General features: G+C 54.4%; 1 protein-coding gene across 3 annotated transcripts in view; it reads right to left on the bottom strand.

Annotated features, from left to right (window-relative positions):
• The window catches only part of SLC22A23 (solute carrier family 22 member 23), a 127,517-nt gene that overhangs the window by 71,807 nt on the left and 37,806 nt on the right, over window positions 1–17,904 (bottom strand). For 2 of the 3 annotated variants that reach the window (XM_043449759.1, XM_043449760.1), the window contains exon 3: window positions 14,744–14,898. The exons of the other annotated variant lie outside the window; for it this stretch is intronic. In XM_043449759.1, the coding sequence (XP_043305694.1) occupies window positions 14,744–14,898 (155 nt within the window). The remainder of the gene's footprint in view (window positions 1–14,743; window positions 14,899–17,904) is intronic. 3 annotated transcript variants of the gene reach the window in all.

Raw genomic sequence — 17,904 nt, forward strand, 5'->3', positions numbered from 1 at the left:
GTGGATGCTGGGAAAAAGGCAGACGGTCCTAAAGGAATAATGTGGGTGATAACCACCGACGTGATGTGAGCAGAATCACAGTGACAAGACGTGGCCCAGCCTGCAGAGGCCCAGGACGTGGCGTTTCAGGCAGAGGGCAAGGCCAGCACGGATGACCCAAGGAAGCAGGGGGAGCCCAGCACACAGAGGACGGAAAGTTCAGTTTGGCTGGAAAACAGAGTGAGGTCAGCGGGAGGCAGGCCTCGCAGGACCTCACAGGCCGTGATGAGGAGCTGGGGCTGCACCATGAAAGCTGCTGGAGCGTGAGGCGATGACCACGGGTCACTCCCCACACCCTTTGCCCCGTCTCCTGCGGGCTGGTGGATGTTCAAGACGAAGCAATATTGCCCAGCCCCACCCCCTGTCCCTAGCAACCGGCTGTGGGCAGGACACTAAGGGGAGGTAAGATGTGGTACCCTCAACCTCTGAGAGGTGACCTTCATGGGAACAGCATCCCTGCATCCTCCCTCCCACCTCTGTGCTGGCCGGAATGCGGACGTGAGTGCAGAATTAGCAGACAGAGAGAGTCCGGGCCCCAGAGTCAGGAGACTGTCCGTACCAGCCCTGGACGACTCCAGTGAGGACAGACATTACCAGATACTTTGTGTAGATCCCTGTCGTTTGGGGTTTTCCTGCTGTCACAGTGAAGCCGCTGCTGACTAACCCCGAGGGTCTGAAGTGGATGGGTACAAGTTCTGGCTCACGCCGTATAAATATTGCCATGGTTGTAAGAGAAGAATCAGTTGCACGGCTCGACCAGGAAGATGGTTCAGGAAGCTGTTGTGGTTATTCGGGCAAGAAATGGAAAGGCTTTGCTTCAGGGGCAGTAGCTGGGCAAGTGATCTGTAGGACTTGATGATCAAGAAGACAGTGGCTCAGGCCCAGCTGGAGCCCCGGTGCGGATGGTGGTTCTCGACTGAGGCTGGCAGGATGAGGGGGTGAGGCCGGGAGGCTGGCGGGGTGATGAGGGCTCTGCTTCAGCCCTGAAGCAGGCACCTGAAAGGCCTCCAACAGCCAAGCTGAATACCCTCCGGGCCGCGGGGCGGAGGGGTAGAACTCAGTGGGGAAGTAAGAGCTGGTGAAATAACTCACCCCCAGATGATTTAACACCACATTTCCAGCAGCACAGGCTTCCCAGGCGGGTCAGCAGTAAAGAACCCGCCTGCCAATGGCAACCTGGGTCGGGAAGATTCTCTGGAGGAGGAAACGGCAACCCACCCCAGTATTCCTGCCTGGGAAATCCCATGGACACAGGAGCCTGGCGGGCTACAGTGTATGCGGTCGCAAAACAGTCAGACAGGATTGTGTGACTAAACAACATGGCGTGTGGTTCCAGAGGTGCCGACCAACACAGGCTTTAATTCATTAAACCTCATTAACGTTACAACCACGCTGCCCTGCTCAATGGCCCGTGGTGACGTCAGAGCCCTGGGCAGTGTAGACAGCCCACTCTCAGCACAGCCGAAGGTCTCTGCGACCGCTCTGGTCTACGCCTCTTTAGAGACGGTTTATTACGATGGATTTGCTTTGTCTCACAAGCTGAGGTGCAAGAGTGGGAAAGAAAATCATTTGTTTTATTTTATTTCTTCTTCTGTAAAGTGGACCGCAAACCACCACTGTTCTCACGCCCTTGCCCAAATGCTTCAGGTTCATGTCTATCCACTGCTCACAATTCCCAATATTCACAGAGGGCAGAGGTCTGCATGACTGTTCAGAAGGTAACCAGCCTGAGGTCCCAACTGTTCTTTTACTTGGGGTTGCCTTCTCAACCCTGAGAGAGGATGGGAGCCTAAGAGACGCTCTTGCATCAGCTGAAGGCAGACGCCTCCCGCGCCCTCGTCCCAGCCCGACACGGACACCAAGCAGCGGTGAAGCGACAGAAAAGCCAGCCGTGCAAACGTTCGCTTCTACGGTCACAAGGCGGACGGGGAGACTGCCAGACAGGACGAGCCTGGAAGAGCACCAAAAGCGCAGTCATCCCTGCAGAGAACGTGAAATGAGACCCTACAGTGACCCCACAAAGAAGCAGAAAACAAACACCCCACAAACGAGCGGGTCAGAGACCAGCAGGGTTTCCGGGCAACGACCACAAACGAAAAGCAAGGTCTGGGCTCCGCGACACTCCTCCCGGGCACCCTGCAAACCCACCTCCACTGGGTGGCGACCTCTGTGTCACTTGTTCAGTCGCTCAGTCGTATCCAACTTTTTTGAGACCCCATGGACTGTAGCCCGCCAGGCTCCTCTGTTCATGGGATTCTCCAGGCAAGAATACTGGAGTGGGTTGCCATGCCCTTCTCCAGGGGATCTTCCCGACCCAGGGATTGAACCCACATCTCCTGCATTGGCAGGCAGATTCTTTACCATTGAGCCACCCGGGAAGCAAGTGATTCAGTCTCACCCTCTTAAAGAATAAGATCTGAGTACCCTGGAGCAAGTTGATATCCAACAAGCTCCAGGCTGACACCCAGGTTCCAGCAACATCCCTGCCCTCCAAGAGCTGTGCAAACACCAGGATAGCCGCCGAAGGGTGATTCTGGAGGAGACCCTCTTGTCTGTGACAAAACTGCCAAGAGAAGGAAGGCTGGGGTAAACTTCATCCTTGAGAACCAGAGATCTGAATCACTCGTTCCCCACTGAACCACGTCCGGGGACGCCTTCTGTGACAGAGGACAGTTGGTTCAAACCGGTCAGAACCAGGGAGAACTAGAACAGCACAGTCACCACAGGATGAGAGGACAGGACCCCCAGCACCACCTCCCCGAAACACAGAATGGAGCAAATGCTTTCTCACAGAGGCGGTGATGGCCGTCCTCGGCCTCCAGAGTGAAGCCCGGACACCTCACCCGGCATCCACGACCCGGGGAGCCCCAGTCCTCTGGGGAAACCTTCTTCTTCCCCCACGGAGACTCCCTGGAGAGTCACACCTGCTGGCCAGGCTCCTGGGTGAGAGGGAGGAGCATCGTGGGAAGGTGCCTGGTCATCAGCTGGAGGAGGCCAGAGAGGAAGCAGACCCTGGAAAAGGAGGGGGGTTGAGGCAGGAGAAGCCATCAACCTGGGTACGGGGGAGGGGGAGCTGAGGGTGGTGGGAATGGGGCCAGGGAGAGGGCCCCGCGGTGGGGCTGGACTCCGGACTTTAGAACATGGTTCCTGAGTTGGGGAGAGGCCTGCGGCCACCTGCGGACACATTCCAAGCAGTCTGCAGAAACTCGTACATTTTATGTTCTCATGTCAGTGAAAACTCATCTATTGATACGTTAACATAAGCATCACCCTGATTGTCTGGGTGAGCAGCCAGGAACCCAGCGTGGAGCTAGGACTTCAGGCCCATGTTTGTGTCTGAATTTACACTCACAAAGACCAAAGGTCACCCCGACCGGCGGCACAGATTCAGGCTAAATAATGGTTTGAACACAGTAGCAGGAGAACAGAGTCTCCACACATATAGACAGCAGTCCAGGACGTGACCAGGCTGAAGCCGGCCATGGAAAGGCCACCGGAGCACCATGAACTGTGGGTTTGGTAGGGTCAAAAGGGTAGGTATTTGCTATTTGCACTGGATGCTCAGAGGCCAGAGGAGTTCAGCGCACTCTGGGTCCTGTGGGTGATAAGGGACCAGCTTGAGCCTAGTGCATACTGGGTAATGTGAGTGGTCAGGGGAGCCTAGAGCATCCTGGGTAAAGTGGTTAGGGACCGGCCAGAGCCTAGAGCACCCTGGGTAATGAGAGTGGTTAGGACCCAGTTGGAGCCTAGAGCAGCCTAGCCTAGCATCCTGGGTAATGAGAGTGGTTAGGACCCAGCTGGAGCCTAGAGCATCCTGGGTAATGAGAGTGGTTAGGACCCAGCTGGAGCCTAGAGCATCCTGGGTAATGAGAGTGGTTAGGACCCAGCTGGAGCCTAGAGCATCCTGGGTAATGAGAGTGGTTAGGACCCAGCTGGAGCCTAGAGCATCCTGGGTAATGAGAGTGGTTAGGACCCAGCTGGAGCCTAGAGCATCCTGGGTAATGAGACAGGTTAGGACCCAGCTGGAGCCTAGAGCATCCTGGGTAATGAGACAGGTTAGGACCCAGCTGGAGCCTAGAGCATCCTGGGTAATGAGAGTGGTTAGGACCCAGGTGGAGCCTAGAGCACCCTGGGTAATGAGAGTGGTTAGGACCCAGGTGGAGCCTAGAGCATCCTGGGTAATGAGAGTGGCTGGGGGCTGGGTAGAGACCAGAATCATGAGGCGGGAAGCCTGGGAAGGAGGCTAGGACAATGCACAGAGATTCTGTCTTCCGTGACCATGGGACAGGCCAGGCTCCTGTAGGTTTCGAAGAAGAAAGGTAGAGTTTTAGATGCACATTTCAGGGGGGCTGGTCAGGCTGGGGCAGTGGAGAGCTCAGGCCAAGCTGAAAGCTGCAGGCCGTTGTGGCATCTGGGAGAGGAAGGAGAGCCTGTGTGAAGGCCTTGGCCACGGGGAAGGAGAGGCTCTGAGGAGGCGGGACGAGTCCCAGGTGACTGAGAGCGGATGGGGTGGGGGCAGGACCGGGCGACCAGCTGGGGCACCTGGACTGATTCTCCTCCACACGGTGGAGCGAGGGAGGCAGCCCAGGATTTTGATTCCAAACCCTATAGATTTTGAAGCCAGTGGCCTCTCCCTCCTCCGGCAGGGTTGCTGGGGGTGATGACAGGCAGCTTCACGTTCAGACATGACGAGCGGATGGTGCCTTAGGGGCACCCAAGAGGGCTGACTTAGCAGGCAGTCGTCTGTCCAGAAGTTCTGAGGCAGTCACAGGCTCCGAAGAGCTGAGTGTGCTGAGAACCCGACTGACAGGAGAAGTAAGTGGGTGGAGGGAGGCAGGAAGCGGTAACCTGAGAGACCAGTGGGAAGTCAGGACAGCCTGATAACCAGGGTGCGAAGAAAGGGCCAGTGAGAGTGGCCAGTAACGCAGGCCGAGGATTGAGAAATGCAGACCGTGGATGGAGCAATGGTTGCCCAGTAGGTAAGAGGTAACTGGGGCAAAAGCAACTTCCATACAGTGACCAATGTGATCTAAATTGTTTCAAGCATTGCTTTTAATTCCTGTGTTCCCCAGAAAAATACCACCTTGTCTTCATGTCAGGTATTTTAGGAAGAAAATAACTTTTTGAAAAAATTTTGGTAAAATGTATATAATATAAAATTTACCATTGCCACCATTTTTAAGTGAGGAAGTTAGGGGCTTAAGGGCATCTGCGTTGTTGCGCAAGAAAATAACAGTGGTAAATTTTCCTTGTCACTGGACAGGAAAAACTGAGTTAGAAGGCAAGACGGTAATGAGATTTTTTTCCTTGAAGTCGCCTAAAACAGCGCATTGTCTTGGCTCGACAGCTGGGAACTCAGAACCGCAGCAGAGCTGGGGGGGCAGCTGTGTCCTTCGAGGGGTGTGACGTTGCTCACGCTGAAGGCAGGGTGTGTGTGTGAGTGTGCACACGCCTGTGTGTCTGTGTGTGTGTGTGCACACGCCTGTGCGTGTCTCTGTGTGTGTGCACACGCCTGTGCATGTCTGTGTGAGTGAGTGTGCACACGCCTGTGCGTGTCTCTGTGTGTGTGCACACACCTGTGCGTGTCTGTGTGAGTGAGTGTGCACATGCCTGTGCGTGTCTGTGTGTGTGTGAGTGTGCACACGCCTGTGCGTGTCTGTGTGAGTGAGTGTGCACACACCTGTGCGTGTCTCTGTGTGTGCGCACACCCCTGTGTGTGTCTGTGTGTGTGTGCACACGCCTGTGCGTGTCTGTGTGTGTGTGAGTGCACATGCCTGTGCGTGTCTGTGTGAGTGTGTGTGCACACGCCTGTGCATGTCTGTGTGAGTGTGTGTGTGCACACGCCTGTGTGTCTGTGTGTGAGTGTGCACACGCCTGTGTGTCTGTGTGAGTGTGTGTCTCTGTGTGTGCGCACACCCCTGTGTGTGTCACACACACACGCCTGTGCGTGTCTCTGTGTGTGCGCACACCCCTGTGTGTGTCTGTGTGTGTGTGCACACGCCTGTGCGTGTCTGTGTGTGTGTGAGTGCACATGCCTATGCGTGTCTGTGTGAGTGTGTGTGCACACGCCTGTGCATGTCTGTGTGCACACCCCTGTGCGTGTCTGTGTGTGAGTGTCTGTGTGTGTGTGTGCACACGCCTATGCGTGTCTGTGTGAGTGTGTGTGCACACGCCTGTGCATGTCTGTGTGTGTGCACACCCCTGTGCGTGTCTGTGTGTGTCTGTGTGTGTGTGTGCACACGCCTATGCGTGTCTGTGTGTGTGTGTGTGCACACGCCTGTGCGTGTCTGTGTGTGAGTGTGTGTGTGTGGCATGGTGCTGAGCAGTGTTTTGATGTTAAGGAGTAGAAAGGAGAGACTGAGGAGGACGTGATGATAGCTTTCTTCCCCCCATTTATTTGTATTAGTTGGAGGCTGATTACTCTACAACACTGTAGTGGTTTCTGTCACACAGATGACGGCTTTTTAAACCGCGCAGCTGACGTGCAGTGTTGGTGTCGTCTCAGGCGTACAGCAAAGTGATTCGGTTATATTTTTTTTCAGTATTTTTTCCACTCTAGGTTGTTACGAGATACTGACTCTAGTTCTCTGTGCTATATGGCAGGAGCGTGTTGTTTATTTTATATACAGCAGTATGTATCTGTTGATCCCAACCTCCTAGTCTATCCCTCCCCCATTCTTTTCTCCCTCTTGTACACACAGTTTGCTTCCTATGTCTGAGAGTCTGTTTCTGTTTCGTAAATAAACTCCTCTGTATTATTTTTTAGATTCCACACGTAAGTGACATCATGATATCTGTCTGGTCTGACTGACTTCACTATGAGCAGGTCCATCCATGTTGCCGCAAAGGGCACTGCTTCATTCTTTTTAAGGCCGAGTAATGTTCCGTTGTACACACACACCACGTCTTCTGAAGCCAGTCATCTGTTGATGTGCAGAAAGGCATGTTGCCTTTGCATGCTTGGCCCCTAAGAGCACACAGCAAGTACTCAAGTTCATCATGGCCCCCTGGTACCCAGGAAGCCCTCAGACACTTGCTGAGTGAGGAAGAAAGCCATCCTGCTTTCACAGGCTGCCCCAAGCGAAACTGAGACTCTCTGAAGCCCAGCTTCTCTGGCGTGATGCAGTCACACCGGTGCTGACAGCAAGCGTTATGGCTCCTCATCTCGGGAGTCACATTTCTCTCTGGTCTCACTGCCAAAGTTGTGTTTTGTTTCGTTTTGTTTTGGGCAATAGAAGTCTCGGCAAACCACTCATGACTTCACCTCCCACCAGATCCATTTGGATGTCTTTGAAGAAGCCTGGTCTCCACCTGCTCCCAAGGTGACATTCATTTCCTCTCTCTTCTGTTTCAAGAATGAAAAACAGTCAGCCTAGTGCCTCTCTTACTTCTCCTCAGCCCCTCTCCCAGTCAGCCGGCTTCCAGCCCTGTGTCTCTTCCTATCTTTCCAGATGAGAGAAGAAACTCCGGTAGCATCCTACGGGATTCCCAGAACAGGCCTGTGGGTCCACCTGGCAAGCGTGCGGCAAGACAGGAGGGTGCAGAGAGCAAGGCAGGCTCTCCCAGGAGGGTCGGGGTGCGGGGACGGGGCTGTGGGGGGAGGGCAGGGCCTGGCCCCCGGGGGCCGGGAAGCCGGGAAGGTTAATCCGGCCGCTCGCTCACCTCCTCCCACGTCGTCACCTTGGACTCCAGTCCCCACGCGCGGCAGCCTCTGGACGGCAATGACCCCAGCTGCCCACCTGGGCTGGACGGGGACGCCGCTCAGAGCCCAGCATCCCTGGTTCCTGGTGACCCCCTCAACGTGGAGGAGCTCCTGGTTAAGCTTAGAGTTCCAAAGGGAGAAGGCGGCAGGCAGCGGGGGTTTCCACCTGGTTTTGCTGTTTTCTTATTTGGACCGCGGTATTCAGTGTCCACACCTGGAGTCCGTTCATTTTTGTTTTCTACTCATTTTCTCCACCGATGGTTCCAGAAGTGACTCCATAGTTCCGTGGTTCCACGGGACACATCGAACACCTGTGCCCTGACTTCAGAGAGATGGAGACAGAGGCGCGGAGATAAGGTCTGGGTCCACCACGGAGCCTCTCACTACACCTGGGTCTCCAGATTTCCAGATCGTCCTGCTTCCCTCTTGGTGCGTGAATACCTTGTTTCAAATGAAGCTCTCGGCCACCACTACCATCCCACCGCTAAAATCACTATGTGTCTGGAAACGCCTAGTCCTTAAGGACAGACATGGTGTTAATATTAATATTATCCTCCATTCTTAAAAAAAAAAAGTGGGGGCGGGGCTTCCCTGGAGGCTCTGAGGTATAGAATCCGCCTGCAATGCAGGAGACAAGGCTTCCATCCCTGGGCCAGGAAGATCCCGTGGAGAAGGGAATGGCAACACAATCCAGTATTCTTCTCTGGGAAATCCCACGGGCAGAGGTGCCTGCTGGGCTGCAGCCCCTGGGGTCACAGGGAGTCAGACACGACTGAGCGACTAAGCATGCATGCATGCTGGACAAGGCATCCAGAGACTGTGATTTTAGAATGCTAGATAGCTAAATATTTCTATTCTTTTCTGCCAGTTTTGAGACAGACTATCTTCTCACCAAGTTCGAAACACCCAAAGAAACAGGCACTCTGAAGCACCCCCCCACACACAGACACGCTGCCCTAACCTCCGGCAGAAGACGGAGTCTGGGCCTCAGTGAGCCCACCAGGCGCAGACCCCCTCCTCTGCCCTCGTCTTTCCACCTTTGATGTGGACAGACACAGTGCACCTTCGTGTGCAACACAGACACACAGACGTTTGCACTTTCTTCGGAGTGAAGTCTCCATGTAAATCCGCACCGCAGCTAACAGGTAAGAAGGGGGAGAGAGGGGTCACCATTTTCATTTGAAGAACCGGCACCACTCTGAGAAAAATCGGTCCTCGGGGGTGCTTCCCGGCTCCCCACGGACGGCTCACCCCTCCAGCCTCAGGCCAGCCCCTCGGGGGAGGGGCCTGGGCGCCCCTGCCCTCTCCTGCACCCCAAGGAGGCACCGGCGCTGGGGCTCTGGGGTGGTGAGCGGGCAGCGGGGGCACAGAGGCCTGGCCACCTTCCTCTTCTATATGAGCTCTTCACTTGTCACAGTCTGTCTGCCGGGTTAGCAGAGTGTGTCCAGAGAAGGGAAGGCCAGATGAGAACCTAAGTCCATTCTGATTTCCCAACTGTATCATTTGGAACCTGCATCAGACAAAAACTCTTCTGAAATTTAAAAAAAAAAAAAATGCTTGCTAAAGGCTTTGGGTAAACTCTGACTCACTGCCTTGGCTGACAAAGCCTGTTGGCAGGTCTGGTCCCACCAGAAGTGCAGGGCTGGGGCTCCCAGGGCAGCTGCTGAGAAGGGGGGCGGCTGAAGACGGGGGTGCGGAGTGAAGACAGGCGATGGGTCATGGTGCCCAGAGCATGTTCTCGAGAAACTGTTCCTTCACCCAAATGCGATGCACATATTAGCGCTCTAGCCAGCTGAAGTCACTACACCTGACCCCACAGCCCAACAGCCCGCCACCTGGAACTATGGTTCAGTGGACTGTTTTCTTATTATAAGCACGGCGGCTCTGACGCTCAACAATCCTGGCAACTGAAATACACCCCAAGGAGTATTCAGAAAAACATTAAATTACAGAAATACACAGAGGACTTCCCTGGTGGATGAGAATCTGCCTGCCAATCTCTGCCAGTCCAAACAGCGAACACCAGTTCTACCCCTGGTTTGAGAAGATTCCACGAAGCACAGAGCAACTATAGCCCATGAGCCACACTTCTGAGTCTGTGCGCCTGGAGCCCGTGCTCCGCGCTAAGAGAAGCCACCGAAAGGAGCGGTGTGTGCTGCAACCAAGAGCAGTCCCTGCTCCCCCCAACTAGAGACAGGCTTCGCAAAAGCAATGAAGATCCAGCGCAGTCAAAAATAAATAAAAGAAAGAAACTGTATTAAAAAAAAAACCAGATAAGGAACCCTGGAGCACCAAAGTCCCAGATTTGAACAAGAAAAGAAAGACACACAATAGCAAGAAGGAACATCACCCAGTACACTGGAAATGACTCAGCCGGAGGCCAAGACCATCATCTCGTGAGCGACATCACCCCGCTCAGAGCAAATTCAAGGCTCTCCCGAGATTATTTACCAGTTAAGACTCGGCTTCACACTTTGCGAAGTAATCAGTAACTCAGTCACTTGTGAAGTTTCTGGTCACCCTTTGATTATGCGTAAAATTTGTCCAATTATTTAAGCTGTCTGGGTTTGAGGAGGGTTATTATAATGAGAACGCCAAGCCTTTGAGAGAAGTTTTCAAGGAAACGGCTCGCTGCTGTTAGGCCTAAAAACAAAAACAAGGAGTGTTCATTCACTCACCGTCACTAAGGTGTGGTCTCTGCCATCAAGAGGCAGGCTTCATCACTTCCACTTGGGGAGGGGGAGGTTGCCCCAATGGGGACAGAGAGACAGAGATCCAATGAGGACCGATTCAGAGAACGTAAGAAAACCATTCCTCTCCCGCAGGACTCAGCACATGGACAGCAAGTCAGCTCCAAGAGCTGTTTTCTCTCTGCTTTTCTTTTCAACAAGGACACATCCCAGCAAAAGCGGCATCACCTTGTCTGTGAGGTGAACCATCCCTGGGGAAAGAATTCACGCGACAGGTCGTGGCTGCCCTTGTTGAGAAGCACATGGGCAAGACTTTCATGTCTGGCAAGTCTTTATTTTCACGAACAGATAAGGAAACAGGATGCTCGCCTCTTTCCTTGGTCTGTGCTTCCCTGCCCCTGGCCTGGCTAGGTCAAGATTTTCTCTTTTCTCTTCTTTGTCAGAGCTAAGAGATACAAGGAGGCCACCAGGGCGGCCAGGCGGGTTAAATTACTTGAGTGTCTTGCGCAGCCTCAGAGGCGGCCGGACCCCGCCTGCAGCCACCAATCGCAGTTCAGCATCGCTCCGTCTCTGGCTCCTGCCAACGGGCTTCCAGGTACAGGCTCCTGGGGAAGATGCCAACGGTCTCTGGTTTATGTCCTAATTACGCAACCTCGTCTCCCTTTGGTGAATTTAAGGAAACTACAGTTTAAAGGAAGGAGTGTTTAACTGGAATGTACCATAGAAAAATTCCAAAGCCGAAAAAGCCTTAAGCAACTCCGCACATAAAAGCACAGTTTCCCACATCAGCAGCACGTCTCAGACACAGAGCCCACCTTCACAATGAGCGCCGCAAGCCACGCGACCTGCCAAAACCAAGACTCTCCCCACTTGCAAGGCCAGGCACCTGCAAGACGCAAAAGAGAAGCACATCGTGTCTCTTCTGAGAAAGTTCAGACCTTTCTAGCAGATGCACGAAGTGAGATAAAAGCCTGCCAGTGGCGGGGACAGAGCGTCAGGGCCGTCTAACATTTATCTCCCAAATAATCAGCGCCTCCGGAGTGAGAGCTTCGGTCGAGAAATATTTTAACCCTGTGACCAGGGTTAGCAAGAAATTCCTTTAAGCGAAACAAATTGCCAAGCATTCACTCAGCCCAGGTACGACTGGTATACGAAGCAAGCACACTGGTTAGGAAGTTCAGCGTCACCAGCCCCGTGGACCGAGGGCTGGGATCCTCAGTTCCCACCCCAGCCTCCGTTTCCTCCAAGACCGCCGGGGGAGGGGCTGCCCCCGCCCGGCACACAGCACGCCCGCCCCGATGCTGTCCACTTAGAACTTTCCTTTTTTGAGCCTCTCTTCCCAAACTTGGTTCTCCTCCCGTCTCTCAGTCAATCCCCTGATTTACGCTGTTTGAATACTATCTCAGTGAACTCCAGATAATTACTCTTCTGCTTTATGTTAATTTTGCTATATCACATATCACATCAACCTAGTGGGCCACTAGTGGACACTTGGAAATTCTCACCACAGTGGTATCTGCCGTGACGTCTGATTTGTAATCCCAATCTAAGAAAATGTAACTCTTTACTTATGCCCTGTGTCATTTCAGAGAAAACTTAAGACTGCTCACACAAATCCATACAGTCATATAACACTGAACTTATGGCAATATAAAAATGGGACAAAGGAAAAAATGAAAGCAGAAAGTTTCAAATAAAACTAGGAATGGGGCCAGCATTTAAAGCTCAGCTTGCCGAGCCCACACACATGCTAGATGAGATTCGAGGTTTTCCAAGCTCCCCAGCAGTCAGTGGAAAGAGGAGCACTTTTGGGTGGCAGAAATACGCCAGCCCGCTGGTCAAGCAGCCGCCACCTGCTTCTGTGAGTAAGGTCTTCCTGGAGCACAGCCACGCCTAACCATTTACATCTCATTTACTGCTGGGTGCTGGAGAAGACTCTTGAGAGTCCCTTGGACTGCAAGGAGAGGAAACCGTTTGTCAATGCTAAAGGAAATCAACCCTGAATATTCATTGGAAGGACTGATGCTGAAGCTCCAATACTTTGGCCACCTGATGTGAAGAGCCGACTCATTGGAAAAGTCCCCCATTCTGGGAAAGACTGAGGACAGGAGGATGACAGGCAGTGACAGAGGACGAGATGACTGGATGGCATCACCAACTCAATGGACATGAGTCTGAGCAAGCTCCGGGAGACGGTGAAGGACAGAGCAGCCTGGTATGCTGCAGTCCATGGGGCTGCAAAAAGTCAGACATGACTTAATGACTGAGCAACAACGATAGGATATCATGGCAGAGCTGAGTGCCTGTGATGGAATGAAACATTTACCACCTGGCTCTGTAGAAAGTCTGCAGACAGCTGGTTGCTTGGTTCTGCACCCGTGACATAACAGCAAAGCTTTCCTGGGATAAGCACACTTCCGGTATGGTTCTGAAGTACACCAGAACTTTCCACTGTCAAGAGCTCACGTGTAATCTCTTGAAAAACATCCTTAGCTTCATTTTTCACAGTCACAGGTTTATAGGGCCAATGGTGATTCTAAGTGAGGCTGACAGGGTGCCGTGGGGGGGAGTTTTCCTCCAGGTCTGGTGAAGGCAGGGGAGTCTGCAGAGATGGCCAGAGCTGGTCCTCCCACTGCTGATCAGAGGCTGGCAGGGCTACTAGGTCAGGCTCCTCTCCCGCTGAGCCCCAAGGGTTCCCCCGAGCCTCCCGGCGGTCTCTGGCAGCAGTGGGCATGCAAGATAAAGCTGATACGTCAGCTTTGTTTTAAGGCTCTTTTCTGCCAACATCCTCTGCGCTTGAGTTTGACAGGCACCGGGCTGTTGAGACGGAGGCTGTTTCTCTGCTCAGTTCCTGAAGCCCACTGTCCCATTCTGCCAGCCTGCAGAGCTGCCCCTAGAACAGGGCCCTCCAGGGGGCAGAGCACGGCGCCCTCCCGTGAGAACTGGAGCCCCGTGGGGATGGGGCCCTGGAGAGCAGACCCCACACGCTGGTACACACCCGGGGCCTGCGGGCCCGAGACAAGGGCCGGGGTCTCCTCCAGAAAGGGGGGCCGCTCCTCTGTGCAGACCATGGGGGCAGGGAGGGAGGAGGGCCCAGGCAGCTCCTATGGAAGCGCTCAGGCTCAACACGCACCCCCGAGACCTCTGTTCAGAGAGACAAGGCCTCCACAGGGTCGTCACACCGACCCGCTGACCCAGGACAGGCACAGTCCCAAGGACCCCCCAGCGCGAGGCTGCCAGGACAGATGCAAATAACCTGAAAACGGCGATGTCTAAGAAATCACAACTCAAGTCAACGTCAGAAGAAGATAACAGAACAGCCGACTGTGGATTCCGGAGAACACATCTGTAGTCCTGTTCTTCTCCGTGACTGTACACCCATGCTGTAACGGACCATAGTTCTATCCTCTACAACAGGGAACAAAATCCAGTTTATTTAACAGTGTCGTTTAAAGGGATCATACGCTAAACAAAGGTAGCTGCACCTTAAGATAATCAGAGCTATCCTTATCGACCCCTCTAGAAATTGCTACTTAATCTCTGATCCTAAACATGTTGTCCAAGGGAAAGAAAAGGAAAGTATGTTACGAATAACCTTATATTATTCCTTATGGTTCTTTCCACACCATGGTTAAAAAATATAAAACTGGAAAATAAATAAACATCCACACCTAAAACCTTCCTTCTCCCTGTGGGTGTGTGGCCATGCACTAGAAAACACCAAAGAAGCAAGACGGCCATCCTAAGAGGGGGGTCCACACAGACGCCCACACGGCGGATCAACAGAGGACAGTCTCTTCACCCTGAAAAGATCGCCACTTAAATCTCCCAGCACCAGGGCTCGGGGTTCAAGTCCAGACCACTCAGGCCACACGGGAATGTGGGACATTTGGACTCTGCATAGCCTTAGTGAAAAACACAAAGAAAGAAAACTCTTAAGAAATCCATCAGAACACAGAGCCCACCCCAAACATGAGCCACTTGCTGTGTTCCCTGTTTCCCAAGCGTGGGGACGCCTGGGTTTGGAGGAGCACGCGAGTCAACATGGAGGACCCCGGCCCCCGAGGCAGGCCGAGCCCCACTTCTCCGGGTGGCGATGCAACCCCCCACAGGCTCCGACACATCCTGAGCCCGAGCCGGAGTTCAGGCTGGAGGGCGGGTGAGATGCACAGCCCGGGAGCAGGGTCCTCGCCGCGGAAGATGCCGTCGTCTGCGCTCCAGAGTCTCAGCACGCGGACGCCTGCCTGCACCTCGCACGTGGCGGCCACACACTCCCTCACCTCCTCAAGGCCCCCCGAAGGCCCCTACTTACGCAGCGCATACAGCGTGAGGGTCACTCCCGCCAGGCAGAACCCCTCGAAGAACCTGAGTGTGCTGAACATGGTCACGTTCACGGACAGCGCCACGGTCAGTCCGAAGATGAGGATGAAGATGATGGAGAAGAGCAGCACAGGCCGCCGGCCGAACCTGCACGCGGACAGGGGCACGGTTAGTCACCGCCGGGCGGGCTGGGGCCGGGCCTCCCCGGGGGCCAGCAGCTGCTGGGTGGGGACCCCATGGAGTCTGCATCCCTCCTGGACCCTCGTGGGGAGGCCCAGGGGGAGGGGGCCCTCAGGGGACACACACCCACACCTCGCCCTGTAGATAAGGGAACACAGGTCAACAGCCGCTGCACGACAGACGTGAGACGGGAACCAATTCCTGTTGGCCAGTCTACTCCTGAGTTTATGGGGGTAATTCAACAGAACCAATAGTAACTCCCCAAACCTCAACCTTGGCATGCCCAGCATAAAATGGCTTGGAGGCTGTGACCTTTGAAACTGGCTCCAGAGTCAACACAGACATAGGGTGTGTGGCTTCCAGCTGTTTCTCTGAGTTGTTAACAAGCCCAGCCTCGACCTCACCCGAGGCCTGGTGAGCCAGGGGCCAAGCCGGCGGCCGGCTGGCTTCAGCTCCACGATGAGGAGTGACCAGCAGGGAGCACAGACTGAGCGGGGGTGGCCTGAGCTGTAAGGATGCATGTGGACCTGGAAGGGAGGTCCCCAGGGGCCCGTCCTCTCCATTAGGGAAAGGCCAGCGCACCCTGGGCGAGCGGTCACCGGGCCGGCCCAAGCGAGCTCGGGGAGCACCAGCAGGCAGTGAGCTTCCAGGCATGGCGGGGGGTGGGGGGACGGCCCTCGGGCCTGGGGCGGCCCTCCCTCGCCACCCCTCCCGGACCAACCCCCCCCCCCCACACGAGGATGAGCGTGGCACAGCCAGCGCGGACTAGGAGAGCTCTGAGAGAGGCTGGACTCTATCTGCCAAGGGAACAAACGCCAGGCCTGGAACCTCTGATGCCTGGACATCCTCCTGGAAGGGAGACACCCAGCAGGGCGAACAGAAACGGGAGGTTTGGGGTTGCCTGAGGTCGGGGCGAGACCAGCAGAGATTGGGAGTGGGCAGAAGAGGGGAACGTTCTAAAGGCAGCGTGTGCCAGTGGCCGTATGTCTAGCTCTGCAGATACACCAAAACTCACTGACCTGTGCGCTTAACATGCGTGAGCTCCATGGTGTGTAAACCATCTCTCAATAAATCTGTTTTTTAAGAAAAGCAATACGTGGTAGTGTCTGGCCTTGCCTGTGCAAGAGACAGATGTTATTTCTACATACTCTGGGGGCGGGAACTCCAGGACACCATCTCATTCAGGATCCCTTAGGCCTCTGAGCATCCCCGTCTGTCACTCTGGGTTAGAGAAATGGGGCCAAAGCTGTGAGCTCAATGCAACCTAAGTTGATTTTCCTGTCGAGATTTTGGCCATTACTTCCCTTCACTTGTACTGGGGTCACGTAGCCCTTACCAGGAACGACTATAGGAAGTTCTGTCCAAATCCAACTCATCTACAGAAATGAACTTAAACACAGCTCAGCTGACTTATTAAAATGAAGGAAACCAAAGTCAAACTTATCCCTCTTTATTTCCCTCTGCTTCCCCATCTGTCCTGCATCGCAGAGTGTCGAGATCACTAATAGGACGACAGACCGGGCAGCAGGCAGCCGCGGGTCTTCCTATGTCTGGCCTCCCCGACGCCCACTGGACACAGTCTGGTCTGTCCTGACACTTTAGGGAAGATCCTGGATTTCTGTTTAACTTGTAGAAACAATTCTAAATCTTTCCCTCCCAAGTGGCTGCTAAAAATCATTAAGTGAAAATTCATATTAGGAATGGGGGGCAAACATGGTGTTCAAAGTCAGAGCCCTGGCCCCGACCCAGGCTCCCTGGGGACGGAGGTCCCAAGCAAGACTCACTGGGTCCCGCGAGCCTCAGGCTCTCTTCGGGAATGGCCAGCGGGTGTAGATGCGTGCACAAGTTTAGAAGCCCCTGGGGTTCAAGTGGGCCCTAGCTCTCCCCAGAGCAGAGGTCTCCCACCACATGACCGGTAAACTCACACTCCCAAATCTGCGATGCAGAGGCGTCGTCGGTCAGCCAGGACCTCTGACAGGCAGGATATTGGCCTTGGGGGCGTCCCCGTCCTAACCCCCAGAGGCTGTGCCGCCTCTCACGGCACAAGGGACTCTGCAGATGGGGTCAAAGTGAAGGGCTCTTGGCTGCATGGAACCAGGGAGACGGTCTCACGAGAAGGACCTGGCCAGCCACGGTGGGCTCAACTAGAAGTGGGGCCGGAGCCAAGGAACGGGTGGGCCTCTGCTGCTGTTTAGTTGTCAAGTCGTGTCCGACTCTGCGACCCCGTGGACTGCAGCCCGCCAGGCTCCTCTCTCCATGGGATCCTCCAGGCAAGAATCCTGGAGTGGGTTGCCATGCCCTCCTCCAGGGGACCTGCCTGACCCAGGGGTCGAACCTGCGCCTCTTGCATCTCTTGCATTGGCAGGCGGATTCTTCACCACTGAGCCACCTGGGAAGTGTGGGAGAGTCTCTAGAAGCTGGGAAAAACTCCTTCCCTGCCACTGACCAAGCTCAGCCCAGAGCCAGAGGGAAGGGGTCTGCGGTGCAGCCTATACACCGCCTCCCAGGACCGGCAGGATGAGAAACGCGCAGAGTCCAGCAAAAGACCCAGCAAGAGAGGCAGCGAGGTCATCTGGCCACAGCCACTGACTGAGCTTGTCCCCATCCTCCACCTAAACTAACATGTTGCCTGACAGGACATGCTGTCCAGCCCAGACTGAACGTGTGTGCAAAACAGTCACCTTTAAAAACAAAAACAAAAAACCACGCAGCTGAAGCTTCACTAGACACTGACTGGGGTCTTGGCATAACCTACAACCTGGTCAGCTTCCCGACACGGCCGTGAAACGGTGCCAGCAGCTGTGAAACCTGGACTTCCCTCTGTATGTGTTTATCTCCTTTGAAGCAAGGCTCCAGCAGGGAGTAAAATGCTAACAGTAAATCAGTCAAGGGCGGAAAACACCAAACCTTCAAACTGGAACTGAGGCCCGCTCAGAATGTTCAGAAAGCCGCAGCACAAGCCGCCTGCCCTCA

Source organism: Cervus canadensis, chromosome 28, assembly GCF_019320065.1.
Source record: "Cervus canadensis isolate Bull #8, Minnesota chromosome 28, ASM1932006v1, whole genome shotgun sequence".
NCBI lineage: Eukaryota > Metazoa > Chordata > Mammalia > Artiodactyla > Cervidae > Cervus > Cervus canadensis.